Source organism: Vanellus vanellus (assembly GCF_965231255.1).
Source record: "Vanellus vanellus genome assembly, chromosome: 10".
Lineage (NCBI taxonomy): Eukaryota > Metazoa > Chordata > Aves > Charadriiformes > Charadriidae > Vanellus > Vanellus vanellus.
Genome location: NC_138915.1, coordinates 1,986,751 through 2,009,901, shown reverse-complemented (window position 1 = coordinate 2,009,901; position 23,151 = coordinate 1,986,751). Strand labels below are relative to the sequence as shown.

Below are 23,151 nucleotides of genomic sequence, written 5' to 3'. Positions count from 1 at the left end.
TGAAAGGGGAGCTTTGCAGTAATGTTTTTGTGTATTTATTTTCCCCCCTGGGCCCAAAGGAAAGCAGGAGCTGTCGTGTGCTGTTATGGGCACCATAACGTTTTCCAGGTGTGGTTTGAATTTGCTCAAAGATGCCGCGCTCGGAGAGATGTGCTGTCGATGGTGTCCCTTCTAAGAACAAAGCGTCAGTCCCTCCTGTGTCGTGGTCGGTCTTCACAGTGCATCGTGGCCGTAGCTGCGAAGTGGCCGATGCTGTTACTGTCTTCAAAAGGGAGTTTTGTGGGTTGGCTGTTTTTTTTTCTTTATTTTAAAGTATTGTACGGTTGTTTTCTGTGCGTAAATTCACGCGAGGAGAGTATTCTGTTAATCGGAATACGGGATGTAACGCAGCCTAAATTAGGCTTCACGACTCCTTCCTCCGAACTGGAGGGGACAACGGGGCTGGAGGTTGCTGCAGGTTTTGGGTTTCCTTTTCCCCTTGGAAGGAGCGCGGAGGAGGGACGCGAGCTGAGGAGACAGACTTGGTCCGAGGAGGTCGTACGAGCTCCTGGAAACATCTGCTTGAGGCCGGTGGTCCCCGAGGTGTCTCCTGTGTCCTCCGTGGTCTCGACCCCGCTGTCTCTAAACCAAACCTCCCCGTCCGTGACGGACAAAGCTTCTTCCTCCGTCTGTCCCGGCTCTGTGTTCCGAGTTTAATTCAGTTACCGACGATGCTTTTGTTTCCCCCCCGACGCGAGTTGCCCCTTTCCCGCTTTTCTTTGCAGCGGAGGTTGTAGCCTTAAGCAAAACTGATCAGGAACTGGAACCACCGGAGCGCAGCGTGCGGGGCGAGGGCCGGCTCTGCCCACCCTGCCCGCTTCTCCTGCCCGCTCCTGCCCGCGGCGCGTCCCCCCGCTGCGCTCTCCCCCCGCGGCCCCTCCGGACGGGGCTCCGCTTGGGAACGTCGGCGGCTCCCGGCGTCGCTCTGGTGACAGGCCCAAGGGGCTGCTGTGGGTTTGGGGCGTTGGGCCCTCGCGAGCAGAATGAGGTCCCGATACTTGTTTCTGAGAAGAGAGCCCGTCCTGCCCTGTCCCGTGTGTCGGCGGGAGCCGGGAAGGGCAGAGCCGGGCTTTGCTTGCCGCGCTTCCACTTACCCATGTGGCCTTTACTCTCCTGAAGAGGCTGCTGAGGCCGGAGTGGTCCCGTCTGCGCGTCCGGGGCCTTACACCTTCATTTGTCGGTATTTTCCTACCAGTTCTGCTGCAGGGAGTTACGGCAGGAACGCGCCGCCCCACGTCTTTCCCCCTCTGTGCGCGCGGAGAGGATTGCGTGGGACAAACGCGCCTGGGCGCCGCGCATCTCGCCCCCACGCCCCAAAGAAAGGCCACGAGCAAACGCCGCTGGCGCCACCGGAGGCGCTGTCCCGCAGAGGGGCCTTCGCCGCTGGGCCGGAGCGGCCGCCCCGCGCGGGGTTTTTAATCGCCCCTTTATTTTAGCGCGTCGCCAAAGGCGTCCCGCGGGCGGAGGGGGCGTTGCGGAGCGTTTGGCTTCGACGTGGTGCCGCCTTTGCCTCAGCCCCGGGGAGGCGTGAGGGCCTCTCGGTGCTAAAGGGAACGTTGAGTGGCAAACGCGCGTCTCGAGGGATCGTTCTGTCGGTTGTAGGTGCGTAACGGAAAGGCGCAGCGCAAAGGGCGTCCGGACGCAGAGTGTGGAAGCGGGACAGGGCCATGCCGGATGATCTGAGTTTGCGCCAAAGGCTTCTCCTCTTAATTGGATGTGAGCTAAGTGGAGGAAGTATCTCTTGATCTAAAACGAGTTTTCTAGATGCGTTTTTGGAGCCAACTTGCTGGATTCTCGGCGTATTCTGCCCCGTTAACCCAAAGAAACGTGGGGTTTCAGTGCTGAGCCCAGCCTGTAAATCGCCACTGCCGCCGTAGTTGGTTTCGCTGCCCGGTGCCCTCCTCTGCCTCAGCTGCCCCTCTGCCCCGGGGCACATCGGAACGGGTCTTCTGGTCTTGCCCTGGATCGGGCCGTCGGTCACATCTGCCTTACCCGAGGAGCTCCAATTTGGGAGTGGTAACTGTGGCTTAGTCTGAAAAAGGGCTCCCGAGCCAGAAATGAGCCGGGAAAGTCAGGAGCAGCAGATTGCCTGGCCAAGATATTGGGGCAACCCCCCCCTCGAGGAACTCGCCCGCGTACGTCCCTTCCAGGGCAGGTCGTGCCTCAAAGCGATGAATTATCGCCCCGAAAGCACCGACGTTCGGGTCCGTCTACCACGTAATTCTGTATTGCACTTGGGGGCCTTTGGGCTTTTTTTGTTTGTTTGTTTGTTTGTTTTTATACACATAAGAAAATGGTCGATTTTATCTATTTTTGTATAGTTTCACATTTTATATTCACGGGGAAGCTTTCCCGCGTCTTCTTTTACTCGTGCGCGGTGTCTCTTGAGGCGGTGCGGTTTCCCGTTCCGAGGGAGAAGAGGCAGTTTTGCCGCCGCCGCCTCTGCCCGCGCAGCGCACGGGGCCCCCCGCGTCCCCTCGAAGGTGCTGTTCCACGTTACGCCCGGGGCAGCTCTGACCCCCCGCCGGGACAGGCGCTCTCTCTGCGCTCACCGCTCGGCCGTCTGTGTTCCAATGCCGCTTTGCCACACGCTCCACCCTTCCCTCTCTTTTCCAGCTTTGTTTTCACTCTGAGTTTGTGGACTTTGGTGATTTCCCCCTGAAAGTCTTGTTGACCGTCTTTGAAACTAGAAACCCTTTTCCCTTCTGTGTGCGTAAATTATTTCAGCCAAAAGGTGTTTTTTTTTCTTAAATCCCCGGGCGGGAGGTGCTGTGGGCCGGAGGGTGGCGACGCTCTCGGAGCCGGTGACAGCTTTCCTCTGCCGTGGGTGTCCCTGGCCGGGCCGGGAGCTCGCCCTTGGCCCTTGCGCAGGCGGCATCGCCCGCTCCGGGGCGGAGGATTGCTGTTGCCGTAATCCCGGGGTGGGCACGGCATCAGCAGGGCGCTCCGCCTTCTCCTCCCCTCCTGCCGGGCCGAGCCGGGGCAGCTCCAGCCCTGTGCCACCACTCGGCCAGCACCGGGGAAGCATCTCCCGGGGCCACCGCTGCCCTCCGCGCCGGGATGGGAACGGGCAGGAGAGCTCCCGGGAAGCCCCGACCCAAAGATTGCAGCCGAAAGCACATTCTGTCCCCTTCTTTCCCCCCGGCCCATGCGGCGGAGGCGGCAGTTGCCGCTGAGGCGTTGGGCTCCGTGCGGATTTGTGTGTCTTTTAATTGAAGAGGTCTTCACCAAACGCTGCTTTTCTAAGCGTGTTTCTCCCGCGGGTTTGGCCCCTCCTGGGGACAGGGTGACCACGGCGCTCGGCCAACGCTCCCGGGGCGCTCGGGCCGCCCCGCGTTTCCCCTTCCCTCTGCCCCTTCCTTGTGCGGCGCTCTCCTCTCCCGCGGGGGCGACCCGCGCGTCTCGCCGGGGCCGAGGCGCCGAGAAGCTGCGCCGGGGTGAGGCCACACCCCAAAATCCAGAAAAGCCTCCGAGTTCTACAGAAACAAATCAACTGGCCCCAGTCCCCACGTGCCCCGTGGTTGTCCTCTGCCGTCCCAGGTGACCAACTTGTCTGAATTGTGTGGGGTTTTTTGTCCTTTTCTTTCTGGTCTCACTGCTACTGGTCCTTAAAACTTTTGAATGTATCGATTGTGTTCTACGGTGAATGTTCCTTTCACTGCGTTCTAATGAATAAACTTTGGATTTTTAGAGCACGCTGGATTTTGCTTGTGGTTTGGTTCTTTCCTGCCTCTTTGAGGCGCGATTTCCTCTTTTCCTCCTGTCTGTTTATTAGTGGCTTCATCAGAGGGAGAAGGCAGGAGCAGGGATGCTTCAGAGCCCCCAGCGCCCCCCACTGCTCGGCCTACCCCCCGCTCTCAGTGAGCCCTGCGAAAGCCCCACGGGTGAAGGCACCGGCCCCAGAGCCCCATTGTCCCTCTGCGTCATGAGCAGTATGATTTAGTAGCATCACTTTCTCGGGGCTGTGCCTCTGCTGCAGCCCTGTACCCCGCTGCCCCGGGAGCGCCCCCGGGCAAAGGCACGCGCTCGCGGGCACCGCTGAGAGCTGCATCTTCCCCCGGCTCACAGCGGAGAAATAGCTTATCCCTCCGGTGGGGTTTAATTCGTGGCCTCTCCGGCATCGCTTTGGGTGCCGGAAGGCTGAAACAAGAGTTGCTGAAGCTCCCGGAGGGGAGCGCTCGCTCGGAGCGAATGGAAACGGTGCCCCAAAGCGGTGGGGCTGTGTCTGCCCCGTTTGTACGGGGTTCGGGGACCGCTCCTGCTGTCAGTGGGGCAGCGGAGGGGCTCCCAGCAGACCCCGCGCCCCACGGGGCGGCTTTTCTCTGCAGAGGGGCAGAGCCCGCGGCGCGAGGAGGCGCGGAGCGGAGGCGGGTGCGGGGCAGGCGGCAAAGCGTGCCCCTCCTCTGGCGTCCGCCATCCCGCACGGATTTCTGACGGAGCCCCCGCACCCTCCTCACCCTCCTCCTCCCTCCCACTGCACCTCTCCCGGGCTGGGGGGCAGCGTGACTGGGGGCTGTGATGCTGCATGGCGATGCCCTCTCCCCCTCCCTGCGACCGCCGTTCGTGGCCACACAAAAAGGGGGAAAGAAGGCAACAAGAAACAGGTTGAAGGTATTTTATTAAAAAACTACTAATAAACCACTGCTTGGAGAGCCGCTGTCCCGGCCTGGCCGGTCGGCTGCCGGTCGGTGGCGCGGGGGCACCGGTGTCGTGTAGAGGTGGCCCTCGGCCGAGTCCGCCGTGTGCTCCGCTGGCTTCTGGAGGAAGGGCCGGGGCTTGCCGGGGCCGGGCTGCGGGGGCGAGGGGCAGGGGTCAGCCCCCTGCAGCCCCCGGGGCAGCTCTGCCAGCCCAGGACGGGGCAGGCAGCAGGGGCGGCAGGAGAGAGCAGCGGGAGCCGGGGTGCGGGGCTGGGGGGGGCATGTGTGGGGGAAAACCGGGCACCCCGTGGGCGCCCTGCCCTCCCCGCTGTCCCCTCCACACCCATGGGATCCTGTCCCCAAGCCTGGTGGGGACCCGAGAGGCGCCTCATCCTGCACGGCACTGCCCGAGCATCCCCAGTGGGAAGGAATAAGCCGGGGCTCGAGGAAAGCACATGGCGGGGGTGAGGTCCTGGTCCCCAGGGACCCTGCCCTGGGGCTCACCCCCACCACCCGCTCTCCCAGGCCCTCGAGGAGCTCGCCGGCATGAAGGCAGCGCAGTCCCACATGGGAGAGGACATCCGGGCGACGCAGGAGGCGCGTGGCTTGGTGAGCTGCCGCCGGTGCCCCCAGGAGGGAGCTGTGCCCTCGCCCCCTCCTGCCCCTCTCCCTGTTGCCACTCCAGCCCCGTGGCCATCGGCCACCAGTGGTACCCAGTGGGAAGGGCACCAGGAGGGAAGAGCTTGAAGGGAGTCCTGGTGGGACAGAAATGGGCATCGCTGACTGCAGGTGGGGTTGGGGGTAGAGGGAACTGCGGCATCAAGCGAAGGGATGCTGAGGCGCTTTGGAACTAAAGAGCCATCCAAAAAGACAGGTGGGAGGTGGGGAGAGAAAGCTCTGCCCCGGGCGATCCAGCCCCCAGGCACAGCCCAGCCTCCCCCCTGCCTCCGGTGCCCCAGAGCATTGCGGATGCTCCTTTTAAATCCCACTCTGGATCCCAACCGGGGTCCCTCTCCTCACCCAGCTCCAGGGGAAACTCTGGGAATATGTGGGCCGGCTGCCGGGCCCCCGGGCCCAGGCGACGCTGGACGCTGATGAGGTCCGGCCGCCAGCATGGCCTGGTCCTGCCCTGGGACAGTCGGACGGGGGACTCCCACAGCAGTCAGAGGGGAGCTGGGGGGAGAAACCCCACCGGGGAGCAGCCCCTGGCCACCATCCTGGTGGAGTTGGGTGTAGCGCGGGGTGCCACGGTGCTGGGCACTGAGCATCCCCCTGCCCTGTCCCACAGGGGACCGCCAGCCAAGGACAGGTACCCCATGGTGCTGTGGGCACCGGAGGCAGGGGGGGCTGGGGTGGCAACGGGGAGAGGGGCAGGAGGGGGCGAGGGCCCAGCTCCCTCCCGGGGGCACCGGCGGCAGCTCACCAAGCCACGCGCCTCCTGCGTCGCCCGGATGTCCTCTCCCATGTGGGACTGCGCTGCCTTCATGCCGGCGAGCTCCTCGAGGGCCTGGGAGAGCGGGTGGTGGGGGTGAGCCCCAGGGCAGGGTCCCTGGGGACCAGGACCTCACCCCCGCCATGTGCTTTCCTCGAGCCCCGGCTTATTCCTTCCCACTGGGGATGCTCGGGCAGTGCCGTGCAGGATGAGGCGCCTCTCAGGTCCCCACCAGGCTTGGGGACAGGATCCCATGGGTGTGGAGGGGACAGCGGGGAGGGCAGGGCGCCCACGGGGTGCCCGGTTTTCCCCCACACATGCCCCCCCCAGCCCCGCACCCCGGCTCCCGCTGCTCTCTCCTGCCACCCCTGCTGCCTGCCCCGTCCTGGGCTGGCAGAGCTGCCCCGGGGGCTGCAGGGGGCTGACCCCTGCCCCTCGCCCCCGCAGCCCGGCCCCGGCAAGCCCCGGCCCTTCCTCCAGAAGCCAGCGGAGCACACGGCGGACTCGGCCGAGGGCCACCTCTACACGACACCGGTGCCCCCGCGCCACCGACCGGCAGCCGACCGGCCAGGCCGGGACAGCGGCTCTCCAAGCAGTGGTTTATTAGTAGTTTTTTAATAAAATACCTTCAACCTGTTTCTTGTTGCCTTCTTTACCCCTTTTTGTGTGGCCACGAACGGCGGTCGCAGGGAGGGGGAGAGGGCATCGCCATGCAGCATCACAGCCCCCAGTCCCGCTGCCCCCCAGCCCCGGAGAGGTGCAGTGGGAGGGAGGAGGAGGGTGAGGAGGGTGAGGAGGGTGTGGGGGCTCCGTCAGAAATCCGGGCAGGATGGCGGACGTCAGAGGAGGGGCACGCTTTGCCGCCTGCCCCGCACCCGCCTCCGCTCCGCACCTCCTCGCACCGCGGGCTCTGCCCCTCTGCAGAGAAAAGCCGCCCCGTGGGGCGCGGGGTCTGCTGGGAGCCCCTCCGCTGCCCCACTGACAGCAGGAGCGGTCCCCAAACCCCGTACAAACGGGGCAGACACAGCCCCACCGCTTTGGGGCACCGTTTCCATTCGCTCCGAGCGAGCGCTCCCCTCCGGGAGCTTCAGCAACTCTTGTTTCAGCCTTCCGGCACCCAAAGCGATGCCGGAGAGGCCACGAATTAAACCCCACCGGAGGGATAAGCTATTTCTCCGCTGTGAGCCGGGGGAAGATGCAGCTCTCAGCGGTGCCCGCGAGCGCGTGCCTTTGCCCGGGGGCGCTCCCGGGGCAGCGGGGTACAGGGCTGCAGCAGAGGCACAGCCCCGAGAAAGTGATGCTACTAAATCATACTGCTCATGACGCAGAGGGACAATGGGGCTCTGGGTCGGTGCCTTCACCCGTGGGGCTTTCGCAGGGCTCACTGAGAGCGGGGGGTGGGCCGAGCAGTGGGGGGCGCTGGGGGCTCTGAAGCATCCCTGCTCCTGCCTTCTCCCTCTGATGAAGCCACTAATAAACAGACAGGAGGAAAAGAGGAAATCGCGCCTCAAAGAGGCAGGAAAGAACCAAACCACAAGCGAAATCCAGCGTGCTCTAAAAATCCAAAGTTTATTCATTAGAACGCAGTGAAAGGAACATTCATCGTAGAACACAATCGATACATTCAAAAGTTTTAAGGACCAGTAGCAGTGAGACCAGAAAGAAAAGGACAAAAAACCCCACACAATTCAGACAAGTTGGTCACCTGGGACGGCAGAGGACAACCACGGGGCACGTGGGGACCGGGGCCAGTTGATTTGTTTCTGTAGAACTCGGAGGCTTTTCTGGATTTTGGGGTGTGGCCTCACCCCGGCGCAGCTTCTCGGCGCCTCGGCCCCGGCGAGACGCGCGGGTCGCCCCCGCGGGAGAGGAGAGCGCCGCACAAGGAAGGGGCAGAGGGAAGGGGAAACGCGGGGCGGCCCGAGCGCCCCGGGAGCGTTGGCCGAGCGCCGTGGTCACCCCGTCCCCAGGAGGGGCCAAACCCGCGGGAGAAACACGCTTAGAAAAGCAGTGTTTGGTGAAGACCTCTTCAATTAAAAGACACACAAATCCGTGCGGAGCCCAACGCCTCAGCGGCAACTGCCGCCTCCGCCGCATGGGCCGGGGGGAAAGAAGGGGACAGAATGTGCTTTCGGCTGCAATCTTTGGGTCGGGGCTTCCCGGGAGCTCTCCTGCCCGTTCCCATCCCGGCGCGGAGGGCAGCGGTGGCCCCGGGAGATGCTTCCCCGGTGCTGGCCGGGTGGCGGCACAGGGCTGGAGCTGCCCCGGCCCGGCCCGGCAGGAGGGGAGGAGAAGGCGGAGCGCCCTGCTGATGCCGTGCCCACCCCGGGATTACGGCAACAGCAATCCTCCGCCCCGGAGCGGGCGATGCCGCCTGCGCAAGGGCCAAGGGCGAGCTCCCGGCCCGGCCAGGGACACCCACGGCAGAGGAAAGCTGTCACCGGCTCCGAGAGCGTCGCCACCCTCCGGCCCACAGCACCTCCCGCCCGGGGATTTAAGAAAAAAAAACACCTTTTGGCTGAAATAATTTACGCACACAGAAGGGAAAAGGGTTTCTAGTTTCAAAGACGGTCAACAAGACTTTCAGGGGGAAATCACCAAAGTCCACAAACTCAGAGTGAAAACAAAGCTGGAAAAGAGAGGGAAGGGTGGAGCGTGTGGCAAAGCGGCATTGGAACACAGACGGCCGAGCGGTGAGCGCAGAGAGAGCGCCTGTCCCGGCGGGGGGTCAGAGCTGCCCCGGGCGTAACGTGGAACAGCACCTTCGAGGGGACGCGGAGCGCGGGGGGCCCCGTGCGCTGCGCGGGCAGAGGCGGCGGCGGCAAAACTGCCTCTTCTCCCTCGGAACGGGAAACCGCACCGCCTCAAGAGACACCGCGCACGAGTAAAAGAAGACGCGGGAAAGCTTCCCTGTGAATATAAAATGTGAAACTATACAAAAATAGATAAAATCGACCATTTTCTTATGTGTATAAAAACAAACAAACAAACAAACAAAAAAAGCCCAAAGGCCCCCAAGTGCAATACAGAATTACGTGGTAGACGGACCCGAACGTCGGTGCTTTCGGGGCGATAATTCATCGCTTTGAGGCACGACCTGCCCTGGAAGGGACGTACGCGGGCGAGTTCCTCGAGGGGGGGGTTGCCCCAATATCTTGGCCAGGCAATCTGCTGCTCCTGACTTTCCCGGCTCATTTCTGGCTCGGGAGCCCTTTTTCAGACTAAGCCACAGTTACCACTCCCAAATTGGAGCTCCTCGGGTAAGGCAGATGTGACCGACGGCCCGATCCAGGGCAAGACCAGAAGACCCGTTCCGATGTGCCCCGGGGCAGAGGGGCAGCTGAGGCAGAGGAGGGCACCGGGCAGCGAAACCAACTACGGCGGCAGTGGCGATTTACAGGCTGGGCTCAGCACTGAAACCCCACGTTTCTTTGGGTTAACGGGGCAGAATACGCCGAGAATCCAGCAAGTTGGCTCCAAAAACGCATCTAGAAAACTCGTTTCAGATCAAGAGATACTTCCTCCACTTAGCTCACATCCAATTAAGAGGAGAAGCCTTTGGCGCGAAGTCAGATCATCCGGCACGGCCCTGTCCCGCTTCCACACTCTGCGTCCGGACGCCCTTTGCGCTGCGCCTTTCCGTTACGCACCTACAACCGACAGAACGATCCCTCGAGACGCGCGTTTGCCACTCAACGTTCCCTTTAGCACCGAGAGGCCCTCACGCCTCCCCGGGGCTGAGGCAAAGGCGGCACCACGTCGAAGCCAAACGCTCCGCAACGCCCCCTCCGCCCGCGGGACGCCTTTGGCGACGCGCTAAAATAAAGGGGCGATTAAAAACCCCGCGCGGGGCGGCCGCTCCGGCCCAGCGGCGAAGGCCCCTCTGCGGGACAGCGCCTCCGGTGGCGCCAGCGGCGTTTGCTCGTGGCCTTTCTTTGGGGCGTGGGGGCGAGATGCGCGGCGCCCAGGCGCGTTTGTCCCACGCAATCCTCTCCGCGCGCACAGAGGGGGAAAGACGTGGGGCGGCGCGTTCCTGCCGTAACTCCCTGCAGCAGAACTGGTAGGAAAATACCGACAAATGAAGGTGTAAGGCCCCGGACGCGCAGACGGGACCACTCCGGCCTCAGCAGCCTCTTCAGGAGAGTAAAGGCCACATGGGTAAGTGGAAGCGCGGCAAGCAAAGCCCGGCTCTGCCCTTCCCGGCTCCCGCCGACACACGGGACAGGGCAGGACGGGCTCTCTTCTCAGAAACAAGTATCGGGACCTCATTCTGCTCGCGAGGGCCCAACGCCCCAAACCCACAGCAGCCCCTTGGGCCTGTCACCAGAGCGACGCCGGGAGCCGCCGACGTTCCCAAGCGGAGCCCCGTCCGGAGGGGCCGCGGGGGGAGAGCGCAGCGGGGGGACGCGCCGCGGGCAGGAGCGGGCAGGAGAAGCGGGCAGGGTGGGCAGAGCCGGCCCTCGCCCCGCACGCTGCGCTCCGGTGGTTCCAGTTCCTGATCAGTTTTGCTTAAGGCTACAACCTCCGCTGCAAAGAAAAGCGGGAAAGGGGCAACTCGCGTCGGGGGGGAAACAAAAGCATCGTCGGTAACTGAATTAAACTCGGAACACAGAGCCGGGACAGACGGAGGAAGAAGCTTTGTCCGTCACGGACGGGGAGGTTTGGTTTAGAGACAGCGGGGTCGAGACCACGGAGGACACAGGAGACACCTCGGGGACCACCGGCCTCAAGCAGATGTTTCCAGGAGCTCGTACGACCTCCTCGGACCAAGTCTGTCTCCTCAGCTCGCGTCCCTCCTCCGCGCTCCTTCCAAGGGGAAAAGGAAACCCAAAACCTGCAGCAACCTCCAGCCCCGTTGTCCCCTCCAGTTCGGAGGAAGGAGTCGTGAAGCCTAATTTAGGCTGCGTTACATCCCGTATTCCGATTAACAGAATACTCTCCTCGCGTGAATTTACGCACAGAAAACAACCGTACAATACTTTAAAATAAAGAAAAAAAAACAGCCAACCCACAAAACTCCCTTTTGAAGACAGTAACAGCATCGGCCACTTCGCAGCTACGGCCACGATGCACTGTGAAGACCGACCACGACACAGGAGGGACTGACGCTTTGTTCTTAGAAGGGACACCATCGACAGCACATCTCTCCGAGCGCGGCATCTTTGAGCAAATTCAAACCACACCTGGAAAACGTTATGGTGCCCATAACAGCACACGACAGCTCCTGCTTTCCTTTGGGCCCAGGGGGGAAAATAAATACACAAAAACATTACTGCAAAGCTCCCCTTTCAGCTGACCCACCTCCCGCCCTCGCTCTGCAAATAACCGGCGTCCGTCCTCCCAACGCCCCAAACGGAGACCGAGATGGAAAACATTCAAAGTGAGTCTGAACCAAAACATTTCACCCAGAAAAGGAAGAAAAAAACCCCATTTCTCTCAAAAGCTTCCCCAAGATTGCTCCCCCCCAGCACAAAACCCCCAAACCGGCCGCGCTGGCAGCGCCTCCCTTCCCGGCTTTTCCTCCAGCAGCGCCGCGCCGGGGGCTGCTGCTGCGCTTGGCGACCGAGCGCCCGGCGGCTCGCGCTGGAGATCGGGAACGGGCCTCACGTGAGCGCGCGAATCCCACAGGCGGCTCCGAACCCGCCAGAGCATCCGCAGCGGCGAGACCCCGTCCCAGGGCTGCGGGAGGAGCCCACCCTTACCGGCCCCGCTCTACATTCACGGCGCTTGCCAAGCGCCCACTAACGTCCCTCTCCTCCCGCCCGGCACTCCGCGGCCCTTTTCGCACCCTCCCCGCAGCGCCTATTGGGCTTCGCTGACATTCACGGCCGCGCCGGGGCAGCCGGCGGGCAGCGCGTGGCCGGGGCTGGCTCTGCCTTTCAGGGGCTCTGCGCAGCGCTCCGGGCTGTGTCCGGCGCGGGCGCTGCCGTCGGGATGCTGCGGCACGCCCTGGGCGATGCCCACGGGTTTGCACTTGGCGCCCTTCTCCGGGGAGCGCGCGAAACGGAAGCGCGGGGGCAGCCGGGGCTCGCTGCCCCCCGCGGGTAACGAGCGCTTTGCCGGCGCTGTGCCGGCGCCGTCCCCGTGGTGCCGGGAGGAAGCGGCCGCCCCCCGGGGCTGCCTCGCCGCGCTCTGCAGAGGCAAATCGCAGGGCCGGAGCGGGCGCCTCTTCGCCTCCGGCTCTTGGGGCCGCCTGTCCGCGCTCTCTCCGGCGACGCTGCGGCAAAGCACCGGCAAAGGGGACGTGGTGCCCAGCACCTCCGAGGGCTCCCAGGCCCTCTCCGTGGCGGCGGCCGGAGTGAAACCCCAGTGCTTCATCCCCCCGGCAGCCGCCTCGGCGTCGTGCCGCACGTGCCGTGAGCCCGGCCAGCTCAGCCCGCCCTCGGCCCCCGCCGGCTCGCCCTCCTCCTCGCTCCTGCTCCTCCTTGCGCCGCCCGAGGCCCCGCGGCCGCCCTCCCACTTCGACCAGCGCCGGCCCGGCTGAGGGCCGCCAGTGGCACCCTGCCAGCCGGCCAGCTCCAGCTCCAGCTCCAGGCTCTCCGTGTCCAGCGAGCGGCTCCTCCGGTCGACGGAGAGCGGCGCTGGCGCGGAGGGGCTCAGCCCGTGGAGGCGCAGGTGGCGCGGCAGGCTGGCAACACCCCACTCGCCGCCCGGCACGCAGCCCGCCACGGACCCCGGGGACATCCTCCCGTCGCATTCGGCCAGCGACTCTGTCCGCCCGTAGCCGTCCTCAAAGGCCTCGGCAATGTCCTCGCCGGCGTTCATCTCGGGATGCCGCTCGCACTCCCCTTCTCCTTCCTGCTCCACGTCCACGATGTCGAAGGTGACCATGGTGGGGAGGGCAGGGAGGTTCTGGGTGAAGGAGGAGCCCGAGCCGGAGCTCCCCAGGCTTTCCGAGAGGCTGGAGAAGAGGGTCCCGCTGCCGGCGAACTCCACCAGCGCTTGCGAGAAGCTCACGGCGTGCTCGGGCTCGCCGTCGCTGCCCACCCCGCGCTCGCCGGTGCCGGTCTCCGCTCCGCCGCCGCACTCGTGCTCTGCGAGCCTGTAGCCGGGGAACAGCCCCGCTTCGGCTGGGGCGCCGCCGCCGTGGATGGAGCCCCCAAACAACCCACAGTCCGGCTCCGAAGCGAAGCCCGCCTCGCCCTTCGTCAGCTGAATAAGGCAACTTCCTGGGGCTCTTGGGCCCTTGCAGCCGGCTTCGGGACACGGAGTCCCCGCAAAATCCCCCCACTCCGGGTTTTCAGCCCCAGCCCCCGAAACCCCGCCAGGCACCCCCCTGCTCGGGGCCTGCGAGGCCACCGGCTCGCTACCAAGGCCGCTCGGATTCTTGCCGACCGAGCCGCCTGCTCTGGCTTTACATTCAAGGCGCTGCTTCTCCCGCGGACACTTCTCCGTGCCGCCAACATCCAGTCCTCGCAGGAGTGGATCCCTCTGCAGCTCCCAGTACAGCAGCTCCTTCTGAATGGCCGCCAGCCGCTCTTCTTCCGTTTCCATCGGCCCTCTCTTCTCATCCAGCAGCCGCATCAGGCTCTGCTCTGCGGGGAGGCACAGGTCCAAGAAGTAGCCGAAGATGCCCGGGCGCGCCACTTTGCTCTCCAACAGGGGTTCCTCCCCGTGAGAGGGGCTCAGCAGCGCGTCAAACTCATAAAGCGCATCGCCGCTGTAACTGTCCCGGGGAAGGCGGTCCTTCTTCAGCTCACCCAGCCCATCGCCACCCTCGTCCTCCAGCCCCGGCGTCGTGGAGTCGTAATAACCCTCGTCGCTGTTAGGGGCGGACTCTTGCTGGTCGCTCTGCGGCGTCAGGAGGTCAACGCCGTCCAGCGCATCCCCCGCGTAGGGGGCGCCTTCTGCCTCCTGCGAGGCACATGTCCCCAAACCGCCGCTCGACACCGGGGCGCCGTAGCTCCCGTCCCCGGCCGCGGTGCCGCTCCACAGCTGGTGGAGGTACTCCTCCGTCTCCTCCGGCACGGCCATCTCCTCCCCACCGCCCTGGTAGGTGACCAGGCAGGAGCTGCGTTTAGCAGCGTCCCGGCCGCGCTCCGCAGAGATGGAGCTCTCGGCGATGTCGGGCTCGGCGATGTCATCGCCGCACCCCGTCAGGGAATCGAAGCTCTTCAGGGACGTGACGTCTCCCAGGATGAGGCTCAGCAGGTCCCCAGAGTGCAGGCCGGGAGGGTCGCTGTCCACGAAGTCGGGGTGAAAGGCCAGCAGCAGACTGCCCGCCTCAAACTCGGCGCAGGCACCGGCCTCGGCCTCCCATCTCCCATCCGCGGCGTTCCCCTTCCCCGCCGTCGCCGCCGCGCTGACCTCAGAGCTGCCTTCATCACCGGCGGGACAGCCAGGCTGGGCGGCCTCACCGCTGGCGGCAGCCGCGCCGGCCGAGCGCTCCTCCTCCGAGCTCCCCGGGTGGGCGGCCGCCAGAGGGACAGGGACGGGCCCCGGCCCCCTCCCCTCCGCGGCCCCGCGGCTCTCCGCTCCCACACCGGTGGCTTTGCCGGCCTCCTCCGGAGCCCCGCTCCACTCGGGCAGCTCCGCCACCTCACACTCGACAGCCTTGCTCTTCCGGTGACGCCGGATGCTGTTCAAAAAGCCTTTCAGGCCTTTCTTGGCTCTGGGAAAGGAGGACTTCTCTGCGCTGGGCTTTTTCTCACAGCCCTCCGTACTGCCGGGCGGAGAGCTGTCCCGCCGGCCCAAGTCCAACCTGTCGCTGTCGGCTCCGGCCAAGGGAGCGCTTTGGGAGATCGGCAAAGGGCAAGGACGCGTGTCCCTGCCGCCCTCCGAAGGGCTCTCCAGCTGCACCCCGCCGCCCTCGTCGCACACGGCGCCACTGAGCCCGTCGTGGGTCCGGCACTTCCCCAGGCCCTTTCTCGAGGCCGCCTTCCCCTGCCCTTTGCTCCTGCCCCCAAAGAAACTGGGCAGCGTGCAGATGCTCCTCTTCCCTCCAAACAGCTTGAGAGCCGTTTTCTTCAGCTTGCCGGGGGGCGGCTGCGCCTGCTGCGGCTCCGCTGCCGTCACGGAGGCCGTGCCCCGCTCGGGCAGCCGGTCCCCGTTCTCCTCCCGCCGCGCGGCGCTTCCCTCCCGCTGCCCGCAGAGCGCCGACTGCGACCCGCTCCGGCCAGGCTCCTCCGGGCAGCCCCTCTCCATGGCAGCCGGGTGGTTTGGCCGCATCTAGCTGGGAAAGGGGACTGTGGCAGCGGAGTCCTCTCCCGGGCGCAGAGGTCGGAGCATCGCAGCGCATCTAAAGCAAAGAGAAAGGGGAGAGGGGTGAGCAGACGGCCGCGGACGGCGCAGAGCCAGAGGCGCAGGTGTCCCGAGGCGAAGAGCTCCGTCGGCAGCCGGAACGGGACTGGACCCGCCAAAGCCTCCGACAGCCGCTGGGTTCCCTCCACGCCTGGAAGTCGGGCGGGAGAACGTGGCGAGGCTCCGACCCACCCGGGCGCGGGGGCATGACAGCCACGTGTCGCCATCCGGCAGCGTCCCCGCTGCCCGGGGACGGGCACGTCTGACCCACAGCCACCGCGCTCCCACCCCGTCGGCTTCCCGGCCTTTTGCCTTCGGGTACCGCCACCTCCGAGCGGGGAACCCCCGGCTGCTCCGGCAGGGAGAGGGGCCGACGCCGCCGACCCCACCGCCGGCCCCCCCAGCCCCAGCGCCGAGGGGCGGGGAGCGCTGCGACGGGGAGCCAAGCCCGGGCGCAGCCCCGCTCTGCGCACCGCTCCGGGCAGAGAGCCGCTTTCCGCACTTTTTCATTCTTTTTAAGACGTTTCTGTTGTTTTCAAAATCACCCCTCCGGCCAGAAGCGCTGCGTTAGACCCACCCGCGATGAGCCGCCCCGAGCAGAGGGTCCCCACGGGTCGGGACGGTGTTTCCCCCCGTGGCTGATGCCGACCCCCGCTCCGCCGGGGGGGGCTGCAGGGACACCCCCCCCCCCGGCCCGGCCCGGCCCGGCCCGGCGCCGCCTCTGTGTCCCCCGGGGGGGGACGGGGCAGACACGAGACCTCCACCCCCCGGCCATAAACGCCGAGAACGGGGCTTTGCCACGCACACCCCCCAGCGGCGCAGGGCCGCCTTTCCCCCGCCCGGCCCCGCGGCCGAGGGCACGTTCGGCTCCGCCGGGGGCGGCGGGTCGGGCCCGGGGGCGGTGCGGGCGGGCAGGTCCCGAGGCCCGCAGGGGAGCGGGGGCCCGGCGGCCCCGGGAGGAGCCCCCGCGGCGGGGCCGCCCCGCTGCAGAAGCCCCGGCCGGGCCCGGCGGCGGCGAGCGCAGCCCGTCCCTCCCGCCGCCCGCCCCGGCCGCGCTCCCCGAGCCGCGGGCGGCCGCGCCGGCGATGGCGGAGGAAGGCCCCCACCGCCCCGCTCCCTCGCACTCACCGGCTGCGCGGGGGCGGCGGCGAGCGGGGGGCGGCGGCGGGACCGGCCCGGCCCTCCCGGGCCAGCCCAGCCCGCGGGCGAGTGGCCGCCGGGGCAGCGGGTCCGCCCGGCGCGCCGGGAGGGGCGGGGCCTGTGCCGGAGAGGGCGTGGCCTTATGGGCTGAGGGGGCGTGGTCTAAGGGGCCTCGGGGGCGTGACCGAGGCGGGACCTGTGGTACGGAGGGGGGCGCGGCTCCTGTGACGTCAGGCGGTTTCGTGACGGTATGCGCGGCGGGGGCGTGGCAGTGCGCGTACACACACACGGGGGGGGAGGAGGGGCACTGAGGGGTGTGTGACACCGGGTGATGGGGTGCGCTGACCTCCACCCCACCGTCGCACCCCCCCGGCGGCGCCGCCCCCTCCCCGTTTTAGGGGTCCCGCAGCCACGTGTGTGTGGCAGCGCCCCCCCACTCCTCTTCCCCACGACCCCCACACTGCAGGGGGGCCTCGTCTCAGCCCCCCCCTCCCGTGTCGTGCCCGTGAGAGAACCCCCGGTGGGAAGGGGCTGCTGGGGTCGTCACCCCCACTCCGCCCCCCCCCCCCCCCCCCCCAGCACCATACCCAGGCCCGTTTTCGGTGTCCCCAGTGGTGGAGACCCCACCACCTCCCTGAACCGCCCCCCTGTTTTGGTAAAAAATAAGTGTTTCCTACTGTTCAGAGGGAACCTCCTGTGGGCGCGGCTGTGCCCGTTCCCGTAGGTCCTGGCGCCAGGCGCCACGGGGAAGAGCTTGGGGTAAGAGAACAGAGCCAAGCTCTTCCCACCATCTCCCTGGCTCCACTATCCCACCTCCCTCAGCCTTTCCCCCAACCTCTTCCTGGACTCTCTCCCGTGTCCCTATGTCTCTCTCCTACGGGGGACCCCAGAAACAGACCCACCCCTTCTCCTTGTTGAACTTCAAGAGGGGCTTCAGGGCCAGGCTTTAACATGGGGTCCTGCCTTTGCCAGGCTGTTTGGTAGCACTTAAGGACACACTGATGCCCATGCACCACAGCACGTGGGGTTTTTAAGTATCTGCTGTGCAGATTAGAAACCTGCGTGCCTGGGCTGGAGGTAGGCTGGCTGGTGGCTCCCCAGTCACATCTCAGGTTAGGTCCATGCCCCAATGGGCAAGCTGAGCCAGCCATTTTCAGGGACTTAATGAAACATGGCCACAGAGCTGAGCATCGCTGCTGGCCATGGTCACCATGCAGAGTGTCCCATGACCCCTTGTAGGTAAAGCATTCCCCAATGTAAACAGAGCTCCTGCAAGGCAGAAATTCAAGGAAACACCTTAAAAAATAGGGGAAAGAATGGAGAGGCAGATGGTTGGAGCCACATCTCCCAAAATGAGATTTTTTTCATCCCTCTTCCTGGGCAGTGGAGAAGAGCGGGACCCATTACACCCACCAGCTCCGTTTCCCAGTCACCACGTGCCATCGTTCCCCTCAGAGTAATTCCCAGTGCTTTGTCCAGGCTAATTCAAACCCCTAATGCTCCCCTCAGGAGATGCCCCACAGCCTAATTAATGGAAGCTGATTAATAGATTCCACCACATCTGAAACAATCCTATAAATAATGCAAAAAACCGTGCCTGTGTTTCACAAAGAGCAGTCCTTGAAGCTCCTGAAGGCCACGCACTTCTGCCCCGACAGCGCTTGCATTTGGGATTCAATTAGCGTGGGAGGACACTGAACCATAAGGGACGCGTTCTGCTGCATCCCAAAAATGGTCCAGAGCATCACCAGCATGCATCAAGCTGCCCAGGACCAGCAGGGTTTATCCCTCAGCTCCTGGCTGTGGGAAGAGCCAGCAAGGCTCCTCCAGCTGCCACCAGCGGTTGTCCCCATCGCTGGTGACGAGAGATGGAGATACCTGCTGAGGGTGGGATGCCCCGCTCCAGGCTCAGCCTGAAATTCACTGGCTGCAGCGTTTCCCGGCATCCCTTCCAAACGATGCCAGCAGGGCTGCCGGGTTCACCCCATTAAAGGATATTTCACCAAACGGGTCATGACAGTTTAATAACAATAGTAGCAACATTTTTAATTTAATATAAAAAACACTGCCCAATCACAAAAGACCCCTCAGCCAAAAGCCAAAATATGAGCCATTTTTGTGGTGAGAAAGATGATGTTTAAAGACAGAACTGGGGCGGGGAAATGAGAGTTTGGGGACTCTGATCTCTGGATACACATCCCGGCTGCTGCTGGTGCTGCCAGCCACGAGCGCCGGGCTTTGCACCCCCTGTGCCAGGGGTCAGGAGTGGCCCAGGGACTGTGACACAGTGGCCACAGGCTGTGCACGCACAGCCAGGCATGCTAGAGCCCTCGCTGGGCTGCCAAAGGGAGGAGGCATTTCAAAACTGCTTGGGGAAAGGGGTTTTAGAGGCAGCTGAGGCCATGCTGCCAGGGAAAACCCGCAGGCACGAAGCCTGGTGGTGCCTCCCTCTTTCCTGCTCTTCCCCCGGAGCAGAGGAGGTAAAAGCAGCCTTTGCTCCTCTCCCGCTGACCTCTGCGCCTTTTCCTGGCCCCTTCTCCAAGCAGCGTCAAGTAAAGGCGTAAAATCCTTCAGTGAAGAGGGTTTAAAGCCAAACCCGGCTAAATCTCATCCTGCTCTGCCATCACCCTGATGTGGAGCTGAGGTCTCGTTCGTTTTCTCCCTTCCCATCTTTCTGCACGGGCACCACTTTTTGGAGACACCTCGTAAGCAAAAAGTACTTCGCCACCACAAATTCATGGTGGTTTTGCGGCACGCAGGTGTCCGAGCAGCTTTTAATTCGGGTGCTCAATGGGTATAGAGGGCAGGTACCTCTCATGGCAGGCTGCGCATCATGGCTGGTGTTGGAGGTAGTTCACCAGGACAGCGGGGATCTCCAGCTCACCAAGGGCGTGCGGGCAACCAGCCTGCTTCAGGAGGCGTCTCATCACCAGCCGGGACTGAGACATCAAGGACTTGGGATGAGCTGCGGAAGAAGAAGGAGGAAAAAGGAGATGGTCACCTTCAAGACACACAACCCCACTCCCTTCCAAGCTGGGCGTTATCCTGAGCAAAGGACAGCAATGGACCAAAACTCAACGTCTTTGCTAAGGCTGTTTGCACCATGTATTGAGCCACAAGCTTTGCTGGGCATACACAGATGAAATTTTCCATGGTCGTATGGAGATAGGTGGTACAGGACAGTCAAAGTTAAGCAGCAGAAAGGAGAAGAATGGCCAAAAGCAGCCTTTAACTCAACAGATTTATATTAAGTCAAAAAAACAGGCTGTGGAAATCCCAGCATGCTCCAGACCAGCACCAACCGCAGCGAGGTCACAGTGAGGACCAACCGCAGTGAGGAACCTCATTGAGAGCAGCTTCTTTAGCAAACGTCTAGAAATATTCATGAAAAGCAGATGCTGCAGGAGTCCAAGAGGGAAGATAACCGTGTAAACGTACGTGATGGCTGCACCGAGTCACACCCCAGACCCAAACCAAGGTAGCCTACTTCCAGCTGCAGCCAGTGGTGGAAATTGGGGATATTTGGTGGATATTCATTAGAAAGAAGCCCTCCCATGACACTCTCCCCCAAATCCCAGCAATTTGGTTCAGGACTCTCCTGGGGTAGCACATGTATCCAAGCCACCAGGTTTAATCAACGGTGGTGGACCTATTCCTTAGAACCTTGTGATGCCCTTCTCTTGCTGCGTTCAATATTGAAGATTTGGGATTTTTGGCCTGAACGCAGCAATAATGGGGGGAGAGGGATGATTAAGAGTTCAGAGTAAAATAGCAATGATACTCGAGAGTTTAAGACTAGAGAAACCCACACACTCAAGCAATGCTGCAAAGGGAGCCAAAGCTTGTGGGAAAGCCTGGGTAGGGCTATGGGGAAGCAGAGGTAAAGGGAAGGGGAATCTGAAGCAACTTGTACCCAAACGAGCAAAATTAATGCTTGTTTCCAGCCCGGGGGCCGCACCGGCAGATTACCTCTCGCCTGCAGCAGCAGCTCCAGGCCCTCGCTGTAGGGTGCCGTCTCATCCACCATGATGTTGGGCAAGTACACGTTGGCTCCAAAGTCAATGAGCAGCTTGATGAACTCGCTCCTGCAGCCGTGCCTCAGGCAGGTTTCCAGCAGAGTCTTGGGCTCCTTGATCTGGGCGATCACCCTCTCCTCGGTGCAGTTATAGTTGGGATCAGCGCCGTAAAGCAACAGCCTCTTAAAGCACTCCAGGTGCCCATACACGGCGGCAAGGTAGAGGGGACCGGAGCAAGCCACCGAATTGGCAGCCCACTCGGGCAACCTCGCTTGGACATTGGTTTCCGCGCCGTGGTCCAGGAGCTGCTGCAGGATGTCCACGTTCCCATCCCTGGCAGCGATGAGCAGCGGCGAGCAGTTGTTGTAGATGCTGCCAATGGGGCTGGCCCCCGCCTCCAGAAGGACCTTCACGCATTCTCGGTGGCCATTGCTGACCGCCATGAAGAGCGGTGTTTGAGCCTTCACGTCCAGGCTGTCCACCTCTGCACCATGGGCCAAGAGGACCTTCACACTCCGGACACGGCCCCACGTGGCGGCCAGGCGCAGGGGGGTGCTAGGTACACCCCAGCCACTCCTGCGGTTGATGAACCTCTTGTACCTGTCTTGGGACAAGAGGTTATCAAGGGTTTTGTAATTGTCCTCGGACACTGCTCGGTTCAGCTCCTCGCTTTCTCCATTGTCTTCTTCGTCTTCACTGGGCTGGAGCATGGAGAACATTTTAGTGATATCCATTAGGCTCATTTTTTTTTGGTCTGTCTCCTGATTACCGCTTTCATCGTAAAAGGTAAAGCCAAAGATCTACAGGACAAGAAAAACACTGTCACCGCTGGGTTAGAATCAACCCCCTGACACAACACCATCTTTCTGTTTATTTTTTTTTTTTTTATGCACAATTTAAGGAAGATTCCCCCCAAAAAAGACAAATAACATTGGATTATGATGCTGCTGACATGCTTATCCACCCTGCCACGGCAGGTCAGGAAATCCAGGCTTGTGAAGGGCTAAGGCAAAGACAGAGGTCATTGCCATAACATGGACGTGGGCCACCTCCCCTTGAGGTGCTGTGATTAAGAACACACTGAGATGACTGGATCTGGTGTTGGGGTTCAAAGGCTGCATGGGGGAGCTCACAGGCTTTTATTATTTTATTTTATTTTATTTATTTATTTAATTCCTTAGTGCTGTACTGCTAGTCCCTGAGGCGGTAAAGGGTGTGGGACTAATCCTGGGATACTCCCACCTTGAGCTCAGGGAAGCTCGTGGGTGGTCACAAGCTCTTGCAAGGACTCTGCACTCCACCACCGGATGAAGCCACCCATTCTCCCCAAACCCCATCCAGCTGTTCCCTGCAGGAGCCGAGTAAAAAGGATGTTGGAAAATAGCTGATAAGAAGCAGGTTTCATTCCTGCTAAGGCTGCACCAGCACCTGCACTTCCAAGTATTTTGGGACCCACAGAAAACTTGGAAGGTGTGTTAATTTAGGAGCTGACAGCACCGCCAGATTTTTACACCCTGCCGCTTTTTAAAGGGACAGGATTTCAAAAGGACTTTGGATTAAGGACTTTGAGCAAACCCTCTTCTCTATCCCACCTTCTCAAGCTCAAGGAGCACAGCCGCAAGAAGGATTTGGGATTTTTATAGCAGGGAGACAGGGGTGGTGAAGGAAGGCAAGGAGATGCTGAGCTGATCACACCAGAGCCGGGACTGAACCCTGACATGTTTGCTGGGTGCTCGGCGCAGGATCTGGCCTCGCCGTGGCCAGGCAGCAGCAGGGGGGAGGAATGCGGTGCCCCGGGAAGGACAGAGGAATTTCTCGCCACATCGCATCTCAGATTTCCTTGGGGAGAGCTCAGTCTGCCCAAGCAGCTCCTCCGATCCTCCCTTGGAGGAGGCAAAGATCTGCACCAAGCAATTAGCCTCTTTCTGCAAATGAGCCTGAGGGTAATGAGGCAGTCACAGGAGGCTCGTCCCACATCCGTAAGACATGCAAGGTGGGAGGAATCCCACACACAAGGCCACCATCGCATCATGGTTAAGTAGGGCAAGGTTGATGGCAGCGAGTGACAGCAAAGCTCTGCTGTGCTTCCACCTGTTACACTAACCACACTTCTACAGAAATATGTGAAATTCTAATGTTACTGTTACTCATTAGACACGCTGATAATGAGCTCTGGAGCTTCCGAACCCCTGCAGCTACCTGGCTAATGGGGTGGGGGGGTTATTGCAGATTTGAGTCAAAAAGAAGGCGCAGTTATATTCCCAAGGGAAATGGTCTGGAAAAGTTACAAAAAACAGCCATAACATTCCTGAACACACACATAAGCACCTCCAGAGGCCATTACTTCGACAGCACAAGCACTCACATGGGGAGCTCACAGCTGCTCCTCAACCAGAAGAGTCCAAAGGTAAGAGTTGTCACCTCACACAGAATCAGAGAATTATCGAATCATAGAATGGTTTGGGTTGGAAGGGACCTTTGAAGGTCACCTAGTCCAACCCCCCTGCCATGAGCAGGGACATCTTCAACAAGATCATCTAGACAAGCATCTGTAAACACCACCACCCCCACCCCCCCCCAAAAAAAAAAAGAGGTTATGAGTGGAGCTAAAGGTGATAAAGAACACACTGAGGCTTCTACAACACAT

At 62.3% G+C, this 23,151-nt stretch overlaps 2 protein-coding genes across 2 annotated transcripts; both read right to left on the bottom strand.

The window, feature by feature from the left end:
- Positions 1 to 11,910: 11,910 nt before the first annotated feature.
- Positions 11,911 to 15,252, bottom strand: AMER1 (APC membrane recruitment protein 1; the record flags this gene model as incomplete). Its single annotated transcript, XM_082488441.1, has 1 exon — positions 11,911 to 15,252. The coding sequence occupies one exon, from the start codon at positions 15,250 to 15,252 to the stop codon at positions 11,911 to 11,913; it is 3,342 nt and encodes a 1,113-aa protein (XP_082344567.1).
- Positions 15,253 to 18,613: 3,361 nt separating this feature from the next.
- Positions 18,614 to 21,282, bottom strand: ASB12 (ankyrin repeat and SOCS box containing 12; the record flags this gene model as incomplete). Its single annotated transcript, XM_082488388.1, is given in 3 exon segments — positions 18,614 to 19,453; positions 20,458 to 21,253; positions 21,256 to 21,282. Coding segments are annotated over 3 exon segments (957 nt in total). The 3' UTR covers positions 18,614 to 19,319.
- Positions 21,283 to 23,151: the final 1,869 nt, after the last annotated feature.